Source organism: Drosophila kikkawai, chromosome X (assembly GCF_030179895.1).
Source record: "Drosophila kikkawai strain 14028-0561.14 chromosome X, DkikHiC1v2, whole genome shotgun sequence".
In the NCBI taxonomy this organism is placed as follows: domain Eukaryota; kingdom Metazoa; phylum Arthropoda; class Insecta; order Diptera; family Drosophilidae; genus Drosophila; species Drosophila kikkawai.
Genome location: NC_091733.1, coordinates 29,755,676 through 29,778,282, shown reverse-complemented (window position 1 = coordinate 29,778,282; position 22,607 = coordinate 29,755,676). Strand labels below are relative to the sequence as shown.

The 22,607-nt window shown below is 36.6% G+C and overlaps 1 protein-coding gene across 4 annotated transcripts in view; it reads right to left on the bottom strand.

The window, feature by feature from the left end:
- Window positions 1-6,861: 6,861 nt before the first annotated feature.
- The window catches only part of LOC108080027 (uncharacterized), a 151,201-nt gene continuing 135,455 nt past the window's right edge, over window positions 6,862-22,607 (bottom strand). For 3 of the 4 annotated variants that reach the window (XM_041775084.2, XM_070288426.1, XM_017174604.3), the window contains 3 exons: window positions 9,844-10,151; window positions 8,963-9,627; window positions 6,863-8,071 (listed from right to left, as the gene is read on the bottom strand). In XM_041775084.2, the coding sequence (XP_041631018.1) occupies window positions 7,265-8,071; window positions 8,963-9,627; window positions 9,844-10,072 (1,701 nt within the window). In that variant the 5' untranslated portion in view covers window positions 10,073-10,151 and the 3' untranslated portion in view covers window positions 6,863-7,264. Of the gene's footprint in view, window positions 8,072-8,962; window positions 9,628-9,843; window positions 10,152-22,607 lie in introns of all 4 variants that reach the window. The other variant, XM_017174611.3, reaches the window with a different exon arrangement.

Sequence of the window (22,607 nt, the reverse complement as noted above, 5' to 3'; positions counted from 1 at the left end):
ATTTTTTAATACATTTAAATATCCCAAGACTTCCTATATTTTTAATAAAAAATTTTACACCATTCAATGGCTTTTTATAATTTTAATAAATAATAACTTTCCAGGGATTTCTATATTTTGTATATATTTTAACAAATTCTTAAGGCTTTCTATATTTTAAAATAATTTTTTTACAACATTCGCAGACTTTTTATATTTCTTTTATAAATTAAACAATTCCAAAGGCTTTCTATATTTTTTTTATAAATACAAAAACCCTCCAAGTCTTTCTATATTTTTTATATATTAAAATATATATTTTTTATATTGTTTCTAAATAAAAACATTGCCAAGGATTTCTATATTTTTTTTTTTATAAATTAAAATCCAACGGCTTTCTATATTTTTTTAAATAAAAATATTGTTCAAGGCTTTCTATATTTTTCCAATATTTTACCAAATTCCGAGGGAATTTCTATATTTTTAAAAAATATTTTTTACAACATTCCAAGGCTTTCTATATTTTTTTCTATATTTTTGAACATTCCCAGTCTCAGCTCACAACCCTGCAAGCAGCTTAAATCCCTGCCAGTGGGCTCTTAATCAAGGCTTAAAGCTGCCCTCGGCCGCCATTTTGCGGCAGCTTAGAGCTGCCAAAAGTCAAGGGAAAGGAGGGAGGAGGAGGCCCAGAGCCAAGAGCTGGGAGTTGCCTTAGCCCCGCCAGCGAAAGCGAATTGAATTAGCGCCGAATTCCGTTCTCAATTAAGCGTATAATTTCCATTGTGCGGCTGTCTCGGCCATTTGGATATGACCACTTGGCGCAAATATTGGCCAGGTTTAGTGCAGGCTGTATACGTGTGTGTGTGTGTGTGTTTATGTGTGAGTGAGTGTGTGGGCTAGGAGATGCTCTCCCTGTGCGGTTAATTAGATTGCGAGCAATAATATTGCATGAGCCCGGCAATCGGGGGCCAACTTTGCTGCCACCAGTGAGTGGCCACAGGTAGGTGGGTCAGGTGCAACGCGGATGCTGCAGGTAGCAATGCACACGCACACGTACACACCAAACACTCATATGCTGTGTACACTTACATGTAATTAGCATTTCCTGTTTGGTTTGCCAATCTTGCACGCAGCACACACACACACACACACACGCCCAGGTGTGGGGTGTGCGGGGGGTGTGGGGTCAAAGGTGAGGCCGAGAGAGACGGACATAATTAGGCTGGCCAAAAATCAAACGCCATCTGCATTCAAATTCAAATTGAGATTGCTGTGCAGATTCGGTGGCAAGTCAGAGCGAAGTGGGACGTGGTTACTACACTGAGAGGGAAAATGTAGGGAAATTGTAAGGGGAATTTGAGATTTTACAAGGAAATTTGAGCTAAATTAAGGGTTTTTTTTCTTTTTAAGAAATTTGCTTAGCTAAGAAAGCTTTTTTTAAGTATTTTTAAGCTTATAATCTGAAAAAAAAATGTCTTTAAAAAATATTTAAAATATATATTTCACAAAACTTTATGTAAATTATTTTTATATAATTTTTTTGTGCTTTTTTTAAAATGATTTTGTATTTCTACAGATTTTTGCAGCAAAAAAAAGGGTCTAGTAAATTTTAGAAATATTTTTCCACGTAGAATTAAAAAAAAAACTCCTGTAAATTATTCCGTATTATTTTCCTTTCATAATATTTTTTTTTGCCTAGAACTAATAACAAATCCTATATAATTAATAAGAATAATAAATAGGAATACAAAATAACATACCTTTAAAAGATTTTTGTATCCAAAAAATGGGTTTTCTTCAATTTTTATAATATCTTTCCACGTAGAAATATTCAAAATCCAGTAAATTATCCTGTAGAATGGATAAGAATCCTGTAAATAGATTATATTTTTAGTGTGCAACTTGCTTTGTTTATCATATTTTTTGTGCTTAATTTTAAGTGAAAAAATGATTATTAATTTTTTATAATATCTTACCGCATAAAATTCATAAAAAATCCTTTAAAAATCCTGTAAGTAATACTTTGAAATTAATAAAAATCCTTTAAGTTATTCTGTAAAACAAATAAGAATAATAAATAAAAATAAATAATAAAATATCTCTTAAGTTTTTTGGTAGCAGAAAAAAAGATTTAGAATTTTTTTTATAATACCTTACCATGTATCATGCATAAAAATCCTTTAAAAATCCTGTAAAATCCTTTGAAATTAATAAAAGTCCTTTAAGTTGTCCTGTAAAATTAATAAAAATAAATAATAATAATAAAAATAAATAATTTATAAAAATCCTTTAAATTATCCATTCAAATCAATAAAAATCCAGTAAATTATCCTTTAAAATCAACAAGAATCCTGTAAATGTTATAGACTAAATAAACAAATATAAAATAAAATATATACCTACTTTTTTTCCCCAGTGAACTGCTTGCTTTTGAGTTATGACTGCCTGAGGGGCTTCCGGTGCAGAACTAATGTTCCAGCCATTTTCCAGCAATCACAAAAATCCAAAATCCCCAACACTTGCCACAGTCAGTCAGTCACCTGGTGGTGGTGGTGGTGGTATATATCCTGTAATTGCAGATTTTAAATTTTTAAGCCGCGCTTCTCTTTATTCGCAGATTTACGCGCATGCATTATGAATGCATATTGCATATTCCGGGGGGTCTAGGGGATTTTAATTAGTTTCGCCGCATTTGCATTTCGCATTCGCATATACATTTTTATGCCATATAAACCGAGTATATAACCTATATATATATATATAGGTTATAGTGTATATACAGCTGTGTTCACGGAAATAGCAGTGCGACAGAGGAACAACTTCAAAACGTTTTTTTGTACATATTCCTTTTTGCAAGCTGATCTATTGCACATTGTTTTTGTAAAATGGAACATAAAGATAAGAATCGAGAAAAAATTCCGTTAGATTTGCTCTACTTTTATGTTTTATTGATATTTTTTCAGATATGCAGCTCGTTTTGGCCGATCACTGAAATAGCAGTTTTTAATTTTCTTTCGCAAAAAGTGCCGAAATTTCTTTTAATTTTGTAAAAAATTACTTTAATTAAGGTCGTTATTATAGTTTATACTATAATACACCTTTACAACGCAAAAAAAATTATTTTAGTGGGCGCAGGACCTCACTGCTCCATGAGAGAAAGATATCAGATAATTTAGCCTAGAAAGAAGGGGAAAACATGTAAAGAGTCTCCAAATCTTTCAAATTGTTCTTTTAAAATAGTTTATAAGTCATAAAATATGAACCGAACCCAAAAAAAACGGGGTACGATTCGCAAAACCCCAATTGTACAGGCTCGACGCGTACTTCGCTTCAGCAAAGCTCGTCCTTTTGCATCCTCTAGGGATATATGAGCGGGAATTGGCATGGGAATCAGTCATGGGACCATTCGCCGGGGACTTATTGAATAAATTTTAGATTCGCGAAGTCCATGGAAAATGTCACTGCTTGGTTACAGGCATATCAAGGCCAGATCCGAGTTCGCCAATAGCCACTTGAACTGCCACTTTTCAAATGGCGTAATATCCTTTGGACAAATGACTCCAAACTGGTTTTATTTGGTGGAATAGGACAAGACAATATGTCCGTCGACCCCCAAATAGATAGTACCCCCCAAACCATACGCTGAAGACAGTAAAACACGGTGGCCTAAAAATCATGGTATGGGTATACTTTTCATACAACGTTTTAGGTCCCGTAAATATGATCGGTGGGATCAAAGACCATTATGTTTATGTCTAAATATTAAAAACTGTCTTGCAGCCGTATCCTGAGGAAAATATGCCATTAATTTGGACATTTCAGCAGTACAGTGACCCTAATCATACCATCAAGGTGGCCAAGGAGTGGGTTCTTAATGAAAAAGTGGATGCAATGCCATGGCCTGCACAGTCCCCGGATATAAATCCGATCGAAAACTTATGGGGGACATCAAGGGCTACTTATTAAAGAAGTTTCCGACTTCTAAGATGCAGCTTTGGCAATTTGTGCAGGAGGAATGAGGCCATATTCCCCTCAAGCGTTGCTAAGACTTGGTGGACTCCATGCCACCCAGGTATGAGGCTATGATAGCTTATAAAGGCAATTTAACAAAATATTAGATCATAGTCAATTAGAATTTAAAAAGAAATAGGTTTCTTAAACGATATTTTTAAATTTATGAAGAATTTTAGTTTTTCACTGCTATTTCAATGATCGGCATAATATAGACCTTTTTTGTTGTTATTAGCTATATCTTCTAAAAGGTTTATTTACCTAAATTAAATGATTGTGGTATTGTTAATAATTAAATATACTAAGCTTTTATGAAAAAAAAATTTATGAAAATAGTGTTTGTAACAGGATTTTCCGATCTTAAACGTGCAGGTCGTTGGGCACTGCTATTTCCGTGAACACAGCTGTACATACCTTGTATAAAGGAAGCTGTGAATTTTCAATCACAAGTCGGAGAGCTGCCATTATGATCCTCCTCCTCCTCCTCATCATCATTGTCATTATCCTTTTGGTCCATGGGGGCTTCCTCTGTTGGTCCATAAACTCGGCTCTTACCCAATTTTCTACACCGAAAACTTTCCCCCTTTTTCCGCCTCGTGTGTGTGTGTGCCATATAAATAAACATAATCGTGAAACAAGGCCAAGGATGCGGAGGCGGCAGGCAGGCAGGAAGGAGGAAGGAACTGGAAGTGGAAGTGGAAGTGGTGATGGTGGTGGCAACTCTCTTAAATGCTGCGGAATTTTAATAGTTCACGGAAATGGTTTTTGTGGCGTTGGTAATGTTTATTAACCAACTTAGACGCCAAGGAACTTGGCTCTACCAGTTCACAGCTCCTCTTGGTCGGTCGTCCTGGTCCTCCAGTGGAGCGTGTTTAATGCTCACTTAAGTTTATACAAATTTTGCCGCCCCTCAAGAAAGCTGCTGCTGTTGCTGCTGCTTGCTGCTTGCTCCTTGCCTTGCCTTGCCTTGCTTTGCCTTTTGTCTTTGGTCCTGTCCGGTGGCACAAAGTTTTGTGTGCAGTGGCTTAAGGTATCCTGGCTGGCTTCCTAGGACTCCTGCTCCTGACTCCTTCTGGCTTCTCTTCCTCCTGGCAAAGTGGATTCATTTGTGCCTGGATCTGGGGGGCTCTCTCTAAATGCTTTGTTGTTTACATTCCTGAAAGTTTTGTGTCTCACGTCCTGGGCACGCTTTTCCTTTGCCTCTTTAAAGATATCCTGCAAGCCCGCTCCTTGGAAGATGTAAAGCCTGCTTTTGTATTTTTTTTTTATAATTTTTTGTAAATTTTATTCTTCAATCACTTGTGTTTTTTATTAGCTATGCAAAAAAAAAATAGGAAAGAAAATGGGGTTTTCCTCTCGAGTCCTTACTTGGCTAGCAACTAACATTAATACACACGAGTGTGGCATGCATCCTATAACTGTATGGGTTTCGTATATAGATGTGTGTTTAGTTTTTAGTTTTAGTTTTTAGTTTCTCTTAGAACTGTACATCTCCAATTTGACTAAGCTGCTAGGGGGAAATGATTACGAAAAATATAAAATAAAAATTAAAGGAGAAAAAGTGTTAAGTGTAGTATGTGTGTTGTGTGTGTGTGAGTGTCTTCATGTGTATGTACAAGTTTAAAATCATAAGTTTACAAATATATATAATAATATATAATATAATATAGTATATAGTGTTTGTAGTGTTTTATAGTTTGTGTGTAGAATTTCAAAAAAAAGTAGCAAAAATAAAACTTAAAAGTTTTTCCTGCTATTTTATAGTTTAGCCGATTTTAATCGGTTTTTTATGCATATTTTTAGTTTAGTTTTTGCCTTTAACAATTTTCCTATTTACAGTTTACAACTGAAACTTGTTCAATTTGCTTGAGTTTTTTGTGTTTTTTTGCTTAGCATTTAATGATATTTTTTCTTGCTTTTGCTTCCTTTTTTATACAACAACAATAATATCGATTTAATCCGAATGTTTAAACAAATTATTAGCTGGAAACTCCTCCTCTCTTTCTACTTCGTTTTATAATTCTTAATAAACATCATCAGTCTTGAACTTAGTTTAGGTTTCATTATGATTTTTCCTAGCCTTGTCACCAATATGTCATATCTCTTGTGAACTAGGCCTGATTTTTGTGTCTCTTTTTTAAAAGTTGTGACTTTATGTCTTTTGTTTTGTGAATGGAAATACATAATTGCAAGGTAAGGGAAAGGTTTAAGGTTTAAGGATTTAGGCGATGGGTTTATAGGACTTTAGGTTTCAGGTTTTTTAGGGTTTTTTTTTTTAGGGGTAGTACTCCCCACCATCCAGGTTCGAAGGCACAATTTCAAAAGTGTTCTCTCGCAACTAACTAACTTCACTTCTACTGTTTACACTAGCCATATATACCCCTTAAGAGCAGGTTTTTCTGAGCCCAAAACCCAATTCTGTTTAGATTTTCTTGAATAAAAAATTTTAAAAATAAGAAAAATATAAAAATAAAATTAAAAAAAATTAAAAACCTTAAAAAAAAAAATAAAAACTTCAATAAAACAAAACAAATAATAAAATAAATAAAATAAAATTATAAAATTAAAATAATTAAACATTTTTTAAAAATTAAACAAAAAAATCCAAAAATGTTTTGTTAAAGTTTTTGCAGTTTTTTAAATTAAAGAAAATGTTAAGTGTATTTTAATTTTGAAATTTTGCAATAATTAAAGAAAAAAAAATTTTAAAAATTATAAAATAAAATTAAAAAAATATGTTTAATTTAAAAAGTCAAATAAAACTTTACAAAAAATAAAGAAAAACTAAAAATATTATTTAAAAAAATAATTAAGAAATTTTAAATATTAGAATAAAATTTAAAAAAAGTTAAAAAAAAATTTTAAATTCAAAAACTTTAAGAAAACATTACAAATAATAAAAAAAAATTAAAAATTAAACTAAAAAATTTCTTTTTTTAATTCTAAAAGTATAAATAACTCAAAAAACTTCAACAAAACAATACAAATAATAAAAGAAAATTGGAAAAATAAAATGTAAAATAAATAGTTACCCAAGGAAATGGCCTGGAAAAATCCTCTCTGTGGTATATATGGTTCTTGGATGGGAACTGCAACTGGACACAATATACTAACTAAACTGGGAGCAGATCTCCGAGGGATCTCTCTCGCTCTTGCTCTCGCTGTCTCTTTCTCTTTAGACAAAGAACTCCTCGTTGCCGAGACTACTGCCGGAGGCTTCGACTAGCTGCCAGGGCCAGGACCAGCCGCCGCCGCCACCTCCGAGTAGTGTGAATCACCGTTCCGTCGAGTGCGTGGTGGCTCCACCGCCCAGACCGCTGCTGCTGCCCCCCGACCCTGAGGCCGAGTTCAGTCCCTGGCGGCGAAAGAAGCCCAGCGTGTCCAGCGCCTTGATGGTGCGCCGTATCAGCTCGTCCTTGTACTTCCAAATGGTCTTGTCCTCCACCGAATGCTCGCGATACTCCTCGCAGCTTTTCTTTAAAGTTTTCACACAATCCGCGCGATAGTGCTGCAGCTGGGCATCCTGGGTGTCCACGGGATAGGACTTGCACACCCCACCCAGGCAGCTCAGCGGGAAGTGATTGTGCAGGGTGAGCACACGCTCCGGATCGTGGAAGCACTTGACATACTGATTCGGCTTGGTGTAGTTCTTGGCCCGATGCACGTGCTGCAGCATGTGCATGTACTTGGGTATGTCCTTGTGCCAGCCATGCTCGTGCTGCTGATCGTCCAGGAAGTACACGTTCCGGAAGTTGTAGCTGTGGAAGCCATCCGGCTTGATCTTGCGCGACTCGGGGCGCACCTTGTCCATTAGCTCGGACCAGAGGACAGAGCCGCCCTTGGGCATGATCACCTCGTCAATGTCCAGCAGGGCAATGTAGTCGTAGAGATACAGGTTCTTGTAGAGGCAGTCATTGTAGGGTATCACCTCGTTCTGTCGCTTGTGATTGGTCTTTTTGGTGAGATACAAATGCTGGAAGCCGGGGACATTGGGCTGACCGCCGGGCAGGGTAAGAGGTATCACCTGGACCTTGCCCTCCTGCTCGTAGTGATTCAATACCTTGGTGATGTTGGGATGGACCTGAAAGTGGGGTAAAAGGGGTAAGAAAAAAGGTTAGAAATCTAAGAGGAATATATGAGGAATCCATGAGGAATCTATGAGGAATCTATGGGGAAACGATGGGGAATCTATGAGGAACCTATGAGGAAACGATGAGGAATATATGAGGAATTTATGGGGAATTTATGAGGAATCAATGAGGAGTGTATGGGGAACTAATGATAAATTTATGAGGAATATATGGGAAATACCTGAAGAATATATGAGGAACTTATGAGGAATCTATGAGGAATCCATGAGGAATCTATGAGGAATCTATGAGGAATCCATGAGGAATCTATGAGGAATCTATGAGGAATCCATGAGGAATCCATGAGGAATCTATGAGGAATCTATGAGGAATCTATAAGGAATCTATGAGGAATCTATGAGGAATCTATGAGGAATCTATAAGGAATCTATGAGGAATCTATGAGGAATCTATGAGGAATCTATGAGGAATCTATGAGGAATCTATGAGGAATTAATGAGGAATCTATGAGGAATCTATGAGGAACATATGGGGAATCTATGAGGAATCTATGAGGAATTGATGAATCTATGAGGAATATTCCTGGAATATATGAGGAATCCATGAGGAATCTATGAGGAATCTATGAGGAATCTATGAGGAATCTATGAGGAATCTATGAGGAATCTATGAGGAATAAATGAGATATATATGAGGAACTTATAGGGAATCTATGAGAAATATTCGGGGAATATTTGAGGAATCTAAGAGGAATCTATAAGGAATCTATGAGAAATATCTAAGGTGTATATAAGCTATTTATAAGGAATATATGACGATTATATAAGGAATATATAAATATATAATTTTAAAGATATATCAAAACATATATTAACACCCACCTGCAGATTATAAAAGTATATCTTGTCTGCTCCCAGAATATTCAGCATTTCGATCCACTCAATCAGCCTCACACTCAGATCGTCGTACAGGAAATCCAAACCCTTGACACACACGGCAAAACCCTTCTTCTGATCATCCGGCGGACGATTGTAAATCACTCTCAGATTATTGGTGGCCGTGTCGCACTCCTTCTCCACCATCGACACCGAGCTGGGCACTACACCGTGAAACGGTTTGGGTATCTGGCAGGCAATCAGGTACGGCTGATAGATGCCCTGCTTGTAGTTGCCCCACTTGTTGTACCAAATGTACTTGTACTCGAAGGTCTTCACAATGAACGGCTCCTTCTGGCCATCGAACCAAAACTGGCAATAGGTCTTGACCTTTGGCTCGATGCGATCAATCATGCCCAGAATGCGAACGGTGGGTCCCAGGAGCGAGGTGCGTCGGATGTCATAGTAGGCGCCAAAGAGCTGAAAGGTGCCATTCGAGGTGCGCAACGTTTGCCAGTAAATGTTATTGAATTCCAGCTCAAAGATCGAGGGGTATTTGGCGCAGGTAGAGGACTTTTGTTGCAAAAAGTTCTTGTTTTTGCTCCAGTAGGCAATCGGCAGCGAGGGTATGCGAGATTCCACGTCCCTGACCAGCTGGTCATCGTCCATGGCTGCGAATGTAAATTAATATAAGGTAAATATTAGCATAAATAAATAGTTTATATCATTTCAGTTTTAATTTCCATTTTTAAAACCCTAAATAGCCTCTAAATAACCAGCAAATAACTTAAAATTGAGCTGATAAACACCTTTGGTTAGCACTTGGCTCGCTTTTAGCTCTCACCAGGTGTTAATAGCTGCATTTAGAGTCTTATTTCTGGTCTCACCTGTTCGATTGTCCACTAAAATCTCGCTGGGATCAAAGTGATCTGTGGTCGTGGACGTTGTCTCCGCATACCGCATGTCCTTTTGCAGCAGAATGCGTCCATTGAGGGGCACCTGCTGGTACTCCTGCGGCACCAGGTTGGTGCCATGCATCTTGAACAGACCAATGATGACAAAGGACCAGACGCATAGCGAGAACAGGATCTTCAGGATCACCTTGGAGTGGGCCATGGCTGGTGTGTGTGTGTGTTTTTAGGATTTCTAGGATTTATTCAAGGGTTTCCTTTTGGCTTGCCGCTTGATTTAGCTGCTGAAATGGTAGAAGAAAAAAAAGCAAATCTAAATGAAAAATGTGGTCTCATTAAGGCTAAAACCCCCACCCCCTCCCTCTAATCGAGTGTCATCACTCATTTTTTAAATATGGCGGTCAGCTGGGTCAGGCTATTTCCGTTTCCGTTGCTGCCTGCCACCTCTCTTCCCACTGACAAGTTGTAATATTTTCTAGCTTGGGGCCAGGAATCAACGCTGCTCGGGATAAGGGGGAATGGCAGGTCCTTTGCGTAATGGAAAACAATCTAAAAATGGCACACCAGAGGTCAAGGAAATAGAAACAGTGGGTTCTGGGGTTATAAATATAATATTTTTTATAAAATAAAGGAAACAAAATGATGGAAAACAATCTAAAAATGCCACAGCAGAGGTAAACAAAATGGAAAACAATCTAAAAAATGGCACAGCAGAGGTCAAGGAAATCGAAACATTGGGTCCTGGAGGTAAATATAACCTTTAAATAATTTTTAAAATTTTTCTAATAAACAAAACCCTCTTGAAATATTGGTTTTACTTCCCCTAAACCCCTTTTTTTTTTAATTATTTTCCCTTGTTACATTTTATATTCTCCAAGATCCACTGTGTCCTTGACCCTCTCCCTTTCCCTGGTCAAGCTTGCCACCCCCCTATTGCCCCCCCTTATCACCACTGCAGGCGACAATCTGTTTGCCTATCTGCGCTTTGTATCTTTGCAATTGCGAGTTGTGCGTGCGACGTGCGACAAACGACAAGGGACGCTGGCCAAAAGGATGCCTTCAGCATCCGGGATTCAGTATCCAGTATCCACCATTCACCAGCCATCCATTCACTCTAAACTCTGGCATTGTGTCTGGCGGCGGCGGCGGAGGAGGCCTTCTAATATTTATGACATTGCATCCAGTGTTGTGTGTCCTCCACTCTACGCCTTGGGCCAGGACCACACGCATCCATAAACAAAACGGCGACGCAACTGGGTGTGTGCATATAGCCTAAGGAGGATGCTCATCCGGGAGGGTGAAAGCCTCCTCATTGTCCCTGTTTGGCTGTTGCTTTCAATTGTGAATGCAGCTAGCTGGGATCACTGGGATGCAGCTCACCAAGAAACAAGGATATTTAGGGATACTGGGGGTGGTTTATTTTATAATATATTTTTTTAATAACTACTTGGCACTAAAATCCACTTATAGATAGTTTGTTTAGTTGTAAAATATAAAAAAATAACTCAAATCTCGACTCGTATTCGTGGGATTTTCTCAAGTTTTCCTCGAAAACTTGTTGCTAAACTTGCTGCCTGGAAAACCTTTACAGCCGCAGGATGTAGGAAAAATGATTTCCATTTCATTTGCATGAAAACTGCAAAACTTTTTGCAACAGAGATGAAAAGATATAGATGCAAAGATGCAGATACAAAAGGCAGATACTTCCAGAATAAATAAAAAAAGAGATACAACCAAAAAGCTTGCACCTAAAAGATTAAGCCCAAAGGCTCTTGTGTTTCTCTAGAGATTTATTTGGTTTTTTTTTTGTTATCACAGAAGAAGATATGTATCTCAGGCGAGTTCAAGGCCCCCACTTGCCCTTAGGGGGTATCCATCACTTGCCACTTACCAACGACCAACGAACCACTTAACCATTTAAACCATTTAACATAACATGGCCCAGAGAGACCAGAGAGACCAGAGAGAGACCCGACCATGTACCCATAAATTGGCAGAGTCCGAATAGCGATTTGGGTCAATTTGCCATTAAATACGCGTCATGCTTATGCGATTACCCCGATATGCCGGATAGAACCGACAAGTTCTTCTCGCTCCGCGTTCATTTGCTAGGCAAAACAGGTTCGATCTCTGCCAGAAACATTTTTTATACTTTTCTGAACGGAATGTGTGTCGCACCCAAGAGCGGGAATATAAAAATACAACAAAAAACAAGAGAACTTGAAACTTGAAACGTAGCTGGGATACAGATAGAAATTTTAATGATGCCTTTAACTATTCGGGGCTACCAAAATGGGTCAATGAGCCTCGATGACTTTTACAATTCTCAGATAGGTTCTTTTTTTACAAGAACTTTTGGCAATTAAATTAAAGAGGAAAACCAAGCCAAGAGAGTAAAGAACCCGAATCGTATGAGAAGATATAGATATACAAGGCTCCGAGCATTGATCTTTGGGTTCATTGATCTGTAGGAGAACGAATAATGAGACCTGGATTGTACAGATTATACACTATTTTGAGAGATTAATGGGAAGCAAGAATCAGCACTCATTTTTATTAATTTATAAATATTAATAGAATAATATTTATAATTAATAATAATAATAAAATTTATAAAATTGAATAATAATAAAATAAATATTAAATTTTAATAAAATAATATTAATTAAATTACTAAAAATTAATAATGATAAAAACGAATTAAAAAAAAACCAATTTTAATAAAATAAATATTAAATATTAATAATAAATAAAAAATAAAAAAAATTAATAAAAAATTATAATAATAAAATATTATTTATAAAATGTTCCCAAAATTATTTCACATTCCGTTGAAGTTAAATTAATTTAAATTATTTTAAATAAATTAAATAAACAAATGGTAATTTTTTGTTCACAATATATAGGCAATTTTAATAAATAAATAAATTATTTAATAAGACCAAGAAAGTGGAAAATAAATATTTAATAAATAAATATAAAATATTTGAAAGATAACTCGAAAAATAAAAATCAAAATAATAATTTCAATAAATTCGAATAAAAATATACAAAAAAACTAACATAAAACTGTTTAAAAAAAGCCAAAAGATTATCTAAAACACTTGTTAAAACCTTATCCCCCTAGATTATTTTTATAATTTATTTAAAGTCATCAAGACAAGCAAAATATCTTGAAAATTTCCATCTTCAGCTTGAGGAACATAAAGCTAAAACCTACCTCAAGGATCTTGGCATAATAAAGCTCATAGTTTATAAGCCAAATAATATTGTTTATTATGCTTAATAAGCAGCTATAAAAAAAAAAACAACCATAAACAGGGGTTGATTATGCTTTTCTCATTAGAAAATTCTTTCAACAAAAAAAAACAAAACGAAATAATAAAGTTTCGAGGGGAAAGATACTCCTTGACAATGCCGGAAACCTTGGATGGGGCACCACACACGTAATATCTATAAATGCTGTCACATTCCGCTGGCGATCATAACTCGTTTTCGCTGATTGATTTATCGCCAGAGAGTTGAGAGTTGTTGAGTTGAGCTTTGGGCTGCTCATTAGCATTCTATTTATAGGCAGAGGGGGCCACAGGTGCAGATTGCGAATGAGTCAGAGTCATCATTCCAGCATCATCATCACCATCATCATTGGGAGAGTTGTTAAATGCAGATGAGTTTGGGATTCAATGAACCTCAAAAGACACCAAAACAGCAAACACTAAGCACTAAACTATTTATGTATTCGCCAGAAGAAGGAGAAACATGCGTAAATTAAATGAAATGAAATGAAATAGAAGGGCAGAGGAGATCCGTTCTAGCTGAGATACAGCTACAGATACATTTATAGCTACAGATACATTTACAGCTACAGATACATTTACAGCTACAGATACATTTGTATCCCAAAAAGTGCCAAAAGTCAAACGCACATTTAAAATGCAAGACAGACGGCAAAAAGTGGCGCAAATGAACTTAAGTATCTTTTTGCCGCTGCCAGCTGTAGCTGTAGCTGTATCTGTAAGCTGTATCTGCTATCTGCTATCTGCGCATCCGTGTATCCCCCCCCTAGTATCTTTTCAGCTGTATCTGTATCTGTGTAGCTTCTTTTAATTCGCCTCACATCCTTGTATTTGCGTACGTGTGCGGGATGCTCCTCCTCCTACTCCTCCTCCTCGAGACGATTGATAGCAAAATGATTTCTCAATATGTCGCCTAAGTTGATTTTCCGCATTTCCGAAAATGAAATTTGTTTTTAGCCCCAAGCATCCGCCGGATACATTTCAGACTCTGCTGAAAAATTGAATTACAAATATATAAAGTACATAAAATATAATGTACCCGAGGAAAGAGTGTTCCTACTTCTTTTTTTTTTTTTTGGCAATTATCATATAGCCCATTGCCACGTGCCTCCGATGCCCATTAAAATGCTGGCAAAATGAACACATTTAATTTCAATTAACAGCAGGCAGCAGCAAAAGTTACTATACTAAATGTTTCCGAAAACTAAATTTAAAAAAGGGGGGGGGGGGGGGGGGGGGGGGGGGGGGGGGAGAGGAAGCCACACTGATTATTGCGATTATTTTGCGCTGTGCCAGGGACTGCTGACTATTTATGGCCATAAGTGCCTCTCCAGCAGCAGCAGCAGCAAATGTATCTCATAAATTCAGCGGCAACACAACCGCAGCAGCAGCAGAGAGCCAGCGCAATCATCGCTGGCAAACAGCAACAACTATGCAGTTTGTTGTTGGCGGTGATTTAAAATTTATAACAATTAACAACAAACAATGCGGCAAATTGTCAAAAGACACGAAACGGGCGATGGCCAATATGCAAATGGAAATGGCCAAAATGCCAGACAGAAATGCGGCCCCGAAGAGAGTGCGGAAAATGCGAAAATGTCAGGCGGGCAGCGACAACGCAGCAATCCGCAATCGAGGAAAAATCGCAATTGCTATCTGAAAGGGGCGGAAGGATGGATATGTCCCATGTCCCATGTCCATGTCTGAGTCCAGAGAGCATGTCCAAGTCGTAGTCCGATTCCCGTGAATGTCGCCCACTGCCCCTTGTTAATAATGCCAGGACTTGGCTTCCTTTAAGAAAGGCTGCCTTAATTAACTCTTCGCGAACGAACACCTAGGATACAGGACTGTTCATAAGGATTTTTGTTGCAGTTTTTGAGGCATTTTCTGAAGCATTTTTTATGACTTTTTAAATCTATATTTTTTGGTTATTTTGGGTTTTTTTAATTTTTAATTTTTTAAGGAACTTTTTTACCAAAAATTAAATTTTTAAAAATATTCTCTAAAAGTTATTTGCCTACAAAAATATTATAAATATTTTAAAAATATTTAAGCTGTATTAAGAAAATCTCCCAAGAATATTTTTAAGTATTTTAGCTTTAGCTAAAAATATTTATTAAATTTTTGAATTTTAAAGGATAGTTAATAATTATAATTAGTATATTTTTAAAATATTTTGGCTTACCAAAAAATGTTCTAAGAATTTTAAAATTATCTTCAAGTTATTTGCTTGCTTATAAAATATTTGTAAATTATTTTACCTTTTTTTTAAATTCTTATTAAAATAATACAAATCATTTAAAAAAAATTCAATACTTAAAAGATATTAACCACCAATATTATAATTAAATATCAAAAAATTAATTTGAATTATTAAAAAGTATTATAAATATTTATAAAGTATTTCAGTTATCCTTAAGTTATTTCCTGGCTTGTTAAATATTTTTAAAATATTTTAGCTTTATTTCTAATAATTTTTTCATTTTTAAAAAATATTATTCAAGTTTCTAAAATATATTTAATATATTTCTTTCTTAATTATTTTAGGCTGTAAAACAATTCTTCTGAATATGTGATTTAAAATTGAAAATTTTATATTTCTCATTGTATATTCACTATATTTTTCCTTTTGCCTCATAAGAAACTTCTTTTTGCTTAAACTTTAATTATTCAATGAGTTATTTTGTTTATTTATAGCCTGTAAACAATACTTGTCACGAGCCTTGTCAAGTTCTACGCTATTATTTATCTGTAAAATTGTTTACTATTTATTATTTTATTTTCTTTTTTTTTTTTTGGCGACAATCTGTGAGTTGCGCAATCCGCTTGCGTCACCCCAAAGATGCCTCATGGAGTTAAAGTTGCAGTTTGGGAGACTCGGCACGACGATTCCTTGACCCACAGCAACATAAGCTACGAGCTGCGAGCCGCGATGTGTATCTGTATCTACTGGGTGTATATCTGTATCTCAAAGCGGCGCATCTTCTCCTCGTGCCGACCTATTATGGCAATCTACAAAGGGGGCCAAGGGGGAGCCCCCACACATGGCTGCTGCTGCAGCAGCAATTGGGAAACAATTTTGCAGAGGAGCAAATCAGCGTTTAACCCACACTCAAAGAGCCAAAAGAAAAAATAAAGAAAAGAAAAGCTAAACTTTTTGGCCGCACGTTGTCTATAAATGCGATTCGAAATGCTGGGCTTCAAGGGGGGGAGTAAGACAGTCGGAGATGATGTTGCTGCTGCTGCTGCTAAAATCAGTGCTGCATGCCGCACCAGAGCCCCCCAGCGTTGTTGCCCTGTCCAAGCAGACGACTTGGCTTCTTTGAGTAGCGATTCCCCCGAGGACAACCTCCTCTTTACACTTGAAGAAAATGCAGTTAGCTTGCCAGGTTTAAACTCATTTTAAAAGCACTGCATTTCTTTGACTGCATGTCAGCCGCTGTGAGTTTCTGCGTATTTGATTTTCTTGTCACGTTTCAGCTAACAACATAAGGAAGCAGTCAAATGCACCTCTCGGTCTCGGTCTGGCCCCCCCAGCAGCCCCCAGCAGCCTCTTTTCCAGTCAGTCAGCCAGTCATATGGTCCAGCAGCAGCACCAGTATATATAGACGCAGTCGCAGCCAGATCCAGAGAGTTGTCAACGACATTTGAATGGCAGGCCAGAAGGGTGAAGCTAAAGACGCAGGGCTGCTGCAAGTTGGTTGGAGTTCGTCTCGCTGTCACTCAGCCGCTGACTTTGATTGCAATGCGCCAAGGATGCCTCCGATTCCGATTTCGATCGGAATCCTTGATGCAGGCAGCAGGAGCACATCCTGAATCCTGAAGCAACGTCGCCTGAACTAACATTTTCCGTAATTGTCAAGGCGGTGCAGGATGGTGGAGAAGGGAGGGAGGGAGCACAGCCCGCTTAATGTGGCGGCAATAAGTCAATAGATTCCGTTGCAAGGTGCTAAGCTGATGGATGCTCCTCCAGCCAGCCATTGCACGGAAGAGGAGGAGCGGAGCCAGCGAACATTGCAGGTATAACGTTGTCTATTGACGTGAGACAATTACGTGAGCAAATTGCAAAATATTTGCCTCGGTAAATGCGACATGTGAGACAAGGCGACATGCAATCGATTCGGCCGGAGATATATACGATATTCTAGCACGGATAACACATGTAACTTGCATCTTGCGTAAGAGGGGGGAAATTAAATCAATTAAAATTATGGATAAATTAAATGAATAGGGTAATGGGAGGTACATAAATTCATTAAATAATAAAAGGGAACCTGGCTAAATAGACAAGGAAATGTGGTGTCCTCTGAGCCAAGACTATATAAAGTGTAAGATGCATAACGTTTATACATTTTAATTGACAGAAGGAAGCTAAATTATATTATTATTATATTATTATAACATTTTCTAAATTTCTTTTTCTATTTTTGTATTTTTTGATTTTTTGATTTTTTGATTTTTAAGATTTTTCAGAATTCCAGTTTTTCTGATTTTTTAGGTTTTTCCAATTTTTCCTTTTTTCGGATTTTTCCTATTTTTAGAATTTTAGATTTTTAAATTTTTAAATTTTTAGATTTTTAGATTTTTAGATTTTTAGATTTTTAGATTTTTAGATTATTAGATTTTTAGATTTTTAGATTTTTAGATTTTTAGATTTTTAGATTTTTAGATTTTTAGATTTTTAGATTTTTAGATTTTTAGATTTTTAGATTTTTAGATTTTTAGATTTTTAGATTTTTAGATTTTTAGATTTTTAGATTTTTAGATTTTTAGATTTTTAGATTTTTAGATTTTTAGATTTTTAGATTTTTAGATTTTTAGATTTTTAGATTTTTAGATTTTTAGATTTTTAGATTTTTAGATTTTTAGATTTTTAGATTTTTAGATTTTTAGATTTTTAGATTTTTAGATTTTTAGATTTTTAGATTTTTAGATTTTTAGATTTTTAGATTTTTAGATTTCTAGATTTTTAGATTTTTAGATTTTTAGATTTTTAGATTTTTCGATTTTTAGATTTTTAGATTTTTAGATTTTTAGACTTTTAGATTTTTAGATTTTTAGATTTTTAGATTTTTAGATTTTTTTGATTTTCTAATTTTCTAATTTTCTGATTTTCTTATTTTATTATTTTTTATTTTTTATTTTTTAATATTTTCTTACAAATTCTCAAGGCGCAATGCATCATGTATATTTATATTATCCTTCCCCTGAGGTTCCAGCTAAAACCAATTGAGAACTTCAATTGAAAGTAACCCCAAAAGAGTCTCCTTTCCCTCAAAATCAAATTCAATCAATCTACAAAACGACTTCAGTCAAGCTTATAAGCCATAAAATATACAAAAATTACGTTAACTATATTTAGGGAGAAAGAAAAAAAGTATATACTATAGCCTCAATGCAATTACCCGACGTTTCAATATAATACGACGACGTGACACAATTACGTGAGTGGGTTACGCGACGTAGCCGGCATAGTGGACCGGAAAATGGTTAGCACAGAGCACAGAGAGACAGAGAAGGCTTTCCCCCTACCCTTCCTCCCTCTTATCCGGAAGGCATTACAATGCTATCTACGGCCGGACAGCTTTTATGGCTATGGCTACGCATTGTTACGCGACGGAACGGACTATGGCTACGTAAGCAAACAACGTGCCCGGGCGAAAGGCAAACAACGGAAAGTGACAAGTGCCACAAAAACGGGCAGCAAATGGCTGCCACTCGCAGCAGCAGTAGCAGCAGCAGCAGCAGTTGCAAATAGCAGTTGTTGCCGTTGCACTTACAACTACAGTCATGGCCAAGGCAATAGAATAGGCAGCTGGAAACAATTGTGGATCTCAAGGGGCGCCGAAAAAAAAGTGTCATGGGTATAAATACAAAGGAAAATATACAAGGTTTGAGCTAGGGCCTATGTAAAGGATACACTGAGAAAAAAAGGGAAATGATATGGGGAGAAAGAAAGCCTTAAAATATTTTCCCTGGAATTAAAATTTCAATTTATTTCTTTTTTTTTCTATTTTCACTAATTATTTCTCTTTAAAGTTTATATATATATATAAAGAAAAATGTAAATAAAATAAAAAAAATTATATTAAAACACTTTTCGTATTGAATTTAAAGCCTTTTTGTCCAAGTTATGGATTTTATAAATTTTGGTTTTTTTTCTCAAAAATTAAAAAAAAAATTTTTAACATTAAAAATTGTAAAAAAAATTTTTAAAAATATAAAATATAAAAATATTTAAATTCATGATGCAGAATAATTAACCCTTTAAAAACTTATACAAAAAAGCTTTCCGAAATTAAATTTCTTAACTTGTTTTTTATAATTTCCAGACCCCTAAATTTTCCCTCAGTGCAGGCCATTATTTTTCGGCTCTCCCAGTTGTGTTCGGCGCGGTTCGGTCTCCATTTGATGGCGACTCTTTGGTTTTTTTGGTTTGGTTTTCGGTGTGGGCTTGGTGCTTGGGTTTTTTGGGGGTGGGGTCTTGGTCTTCTGGTTCTGGTTCTGGTTCTGGTTCTGGGCTCTGGGCTCCCCTTTTGCCGCCGCTCTGAAAGGCAAAGAAAGGCACAAAGCCGGGCGCCGAGTGCCACTGCCTCTGCCTCAATTTGCATATGGAATTTATGCTTTTGATGGCGGCGCTCGGCGACGACGACGACGACGCTGGCCCAAAGTCAACTGCATGTTAATGAAAGCCAGCAAACAGCAGCATCCCCCAGCATCTCCCAGCATCCTGCAATCGCGACTTTTTCATGCCGCCATGCATTTTTGAAAAGCGAAAAAGTTCAAGGATTGCTGCAGACGTCGTGCTTAGATTCTCGGTGCGGATTTCGGTGCCCCGCAGTGGTGGCCAGGTAACCCCAAAAGGCAACAATCAGCCCAGCAAAGCACGAAGCACAAGCATGAAGCACAAGCATGAAGCAGCAGCAGCAGCAACAGCAGCAGCAACAGCTGAGGCAGCCAAACACAAACAGGCCTCGGGCCAATATCTGAAATGAACTACATAAAAAACTGGGCAAAGCATTCATTCAAACTGTGAGTCAGCCATAAAAATAGCACAAAGAATGCAGGAAGGAAGGGGAAATTCATTACAGGTAATTGTAAAATTTCAAATAAAACAAAAAAATCATTAAATTATACAAAAAATATATAAAATATATTGAATAAGCCCCCTTGCTGCTTTAAAAGGAATTTGTAATTGTTGAAAAAAACACAAAAAGACCTTTATTGAAATTCGTACAAGGCTCTCTCTTGGCTTTGTTTTTTTGTCTTTGAAAAATGCCAAGGAACTTGTCATTGTTAAAACCGCGAGAAATGGCAAAGTTGAAGCCATCGATTCTTGGAGAATTCTCTTGCTGAGAATGTAGAACATTTTAGCAGACGGATGGCTCCCGCATCGTAAGCAGAGCTCTACTTAGTTTGTCTTAACCAGCGTTCTGTATTTCTTTTTTATTTATTTATATATATTTTTTTGTTATTCTGTTCAAGTCGGAGTAGAGTCTTGGCCAGTCACTCTGTCAATGTCCAATCGAGATCAAAGCGGAGGCCCACAGACTGTTTAAAAGTCTAAAGACCAAAGACCCAAGATTTAAGACCACCCCCAATGGGTTGCCTTTCACTTGCAACTTGCAACTGCCAAAGGCACTGAGAGAAAATTTGGAAGAATAATAAGAAAACTATAACTAATATATAAGATTAATTTTTGGATTATTTAAATAATCTAGGGAAAATTTAATGATGGCTAAAATTTATTTTAATTGTTTTTAAACAGAAAAATCAAAGCAAAGTGCAAGGCCACACTGTTATATTCAATGGATACATGGTAACACTGGTAGTTTAAATAATGTGAGCTAAAAAATTCAATTTTCTACAAAAATAAACCCATTTTGATCTCTAAAAAAGAAATTATAGAAGCTGAAGCCATAAAATTCTTCATCTAAAACCTATATATTTTATATTTCTCGCCGTGTAACACCTCAAAAATGTAACGGGCCTGGTTGGGAAGCCATTCGTCACTTGGCGCTCGGCTTGCTCCACGACAAACATCCAATTAAGCTATAAAAATCTTAATTTAATTATTTGCCACACGAACAAAGCCGCAGAACGTAGCTCTGGGATGATGGAAATGGCGGTGGCTATGGCAATGGAGTTTCAACTCGGACTCGGAAGATGCCAGAGATGTGGGGCTGGTGAAGGAGCCAAAGCCACAGAGCATTTGCCATTCACATTCGCAGTCGCATTTGCAGTTTGAAAACGAGTGCAGCAGCAGCAGCGGCGGCGATGACGACAACGATTTATGGTGGCCGGTTTTTCTTCATTTAGGCGCTGCTCCAAGCAATAGCAGAAAGCAAAAAAGCATAAAAAAGCATAAAAAGCAACAACGCCGGGGAAGCAAAAGTAGAAAAAAATCAAGCACGAGCTAGCAACAAGGCAGCAGGCAGCAGGCGGCAGGCAGCGCATACATTTTTCATGAATTAGTTCACATATAAAAGTCAAATGCAGCCAGCGGAGTTGGAAAACGGCCGTAAGGAGATGTTGGGAGGGAAGGGAAACACAACTGGAGTTGGCCGGCGGCACATAAACAGATTTTGTGGTCGTCGCACATTCAGAGAGAGAGAAAAAAAAAAAAACCCTGAACAAAACAATGCACAACAGCACACAACAAGAAATGGCTAAAATTTGTAGAAAAAAAAATAGAGGGAAATTGAAAGGAGTTGTTTGGGTCTAAAAACAGAACAAGCAGGCGATACTGACCAACAATAGGGGACATGGAAATAGGAAAATAGTAGAAAATTATTAAAAAAACAACCTAAATTTGACTTTATTCTGTAAAGCAAGGCCACACTGCGTTCAATGAACCGCTTGGTCATACTGGCTTTGGGTTAATTTGTTTTATTTCAAATGTATTTTAAGTAAAAAGAACAAACAAACAATAAAGAAAAAATATTCAAAATTACCAAAACCAACCTAGTTTAAAATTTATTCCCTGCCTTAAGGCCACACTATTTTTTAACCTATTGGTAACCCTATTTCCTGGGGAATGCTCACCCTGCCTTTTGGTTAATTTACTTCATTTAAATGCTAAATTAATCATGACAAGCACAATAATTTATATGCGTTATCCTTGTCACTTTTTGGCCAAAACAGCGTCCGTTTCAGCGTGCACTTCCTCATACCTGGTGCGCACCTGCTGCTGCTGTTGATTTTTCGCTGCATAATTAATGAAACGAAAGCAGAGTGGCGTTCGTTATCTGTACTCACACACACACACACAGAGAGAAGAACCCCTTTGGGACATTTTGTTTAGGCCATAAATTAGATGATGCATGGACTTCAGTCGCTGCTGCAGCAGCACCTTTTTGCTGTGGAAATATACAGATGATAATGCGAATCGCCTCGAGGGGGGATAAGGAATCTTAAACGTTGCGAAATCGAAATCAAAGCGAA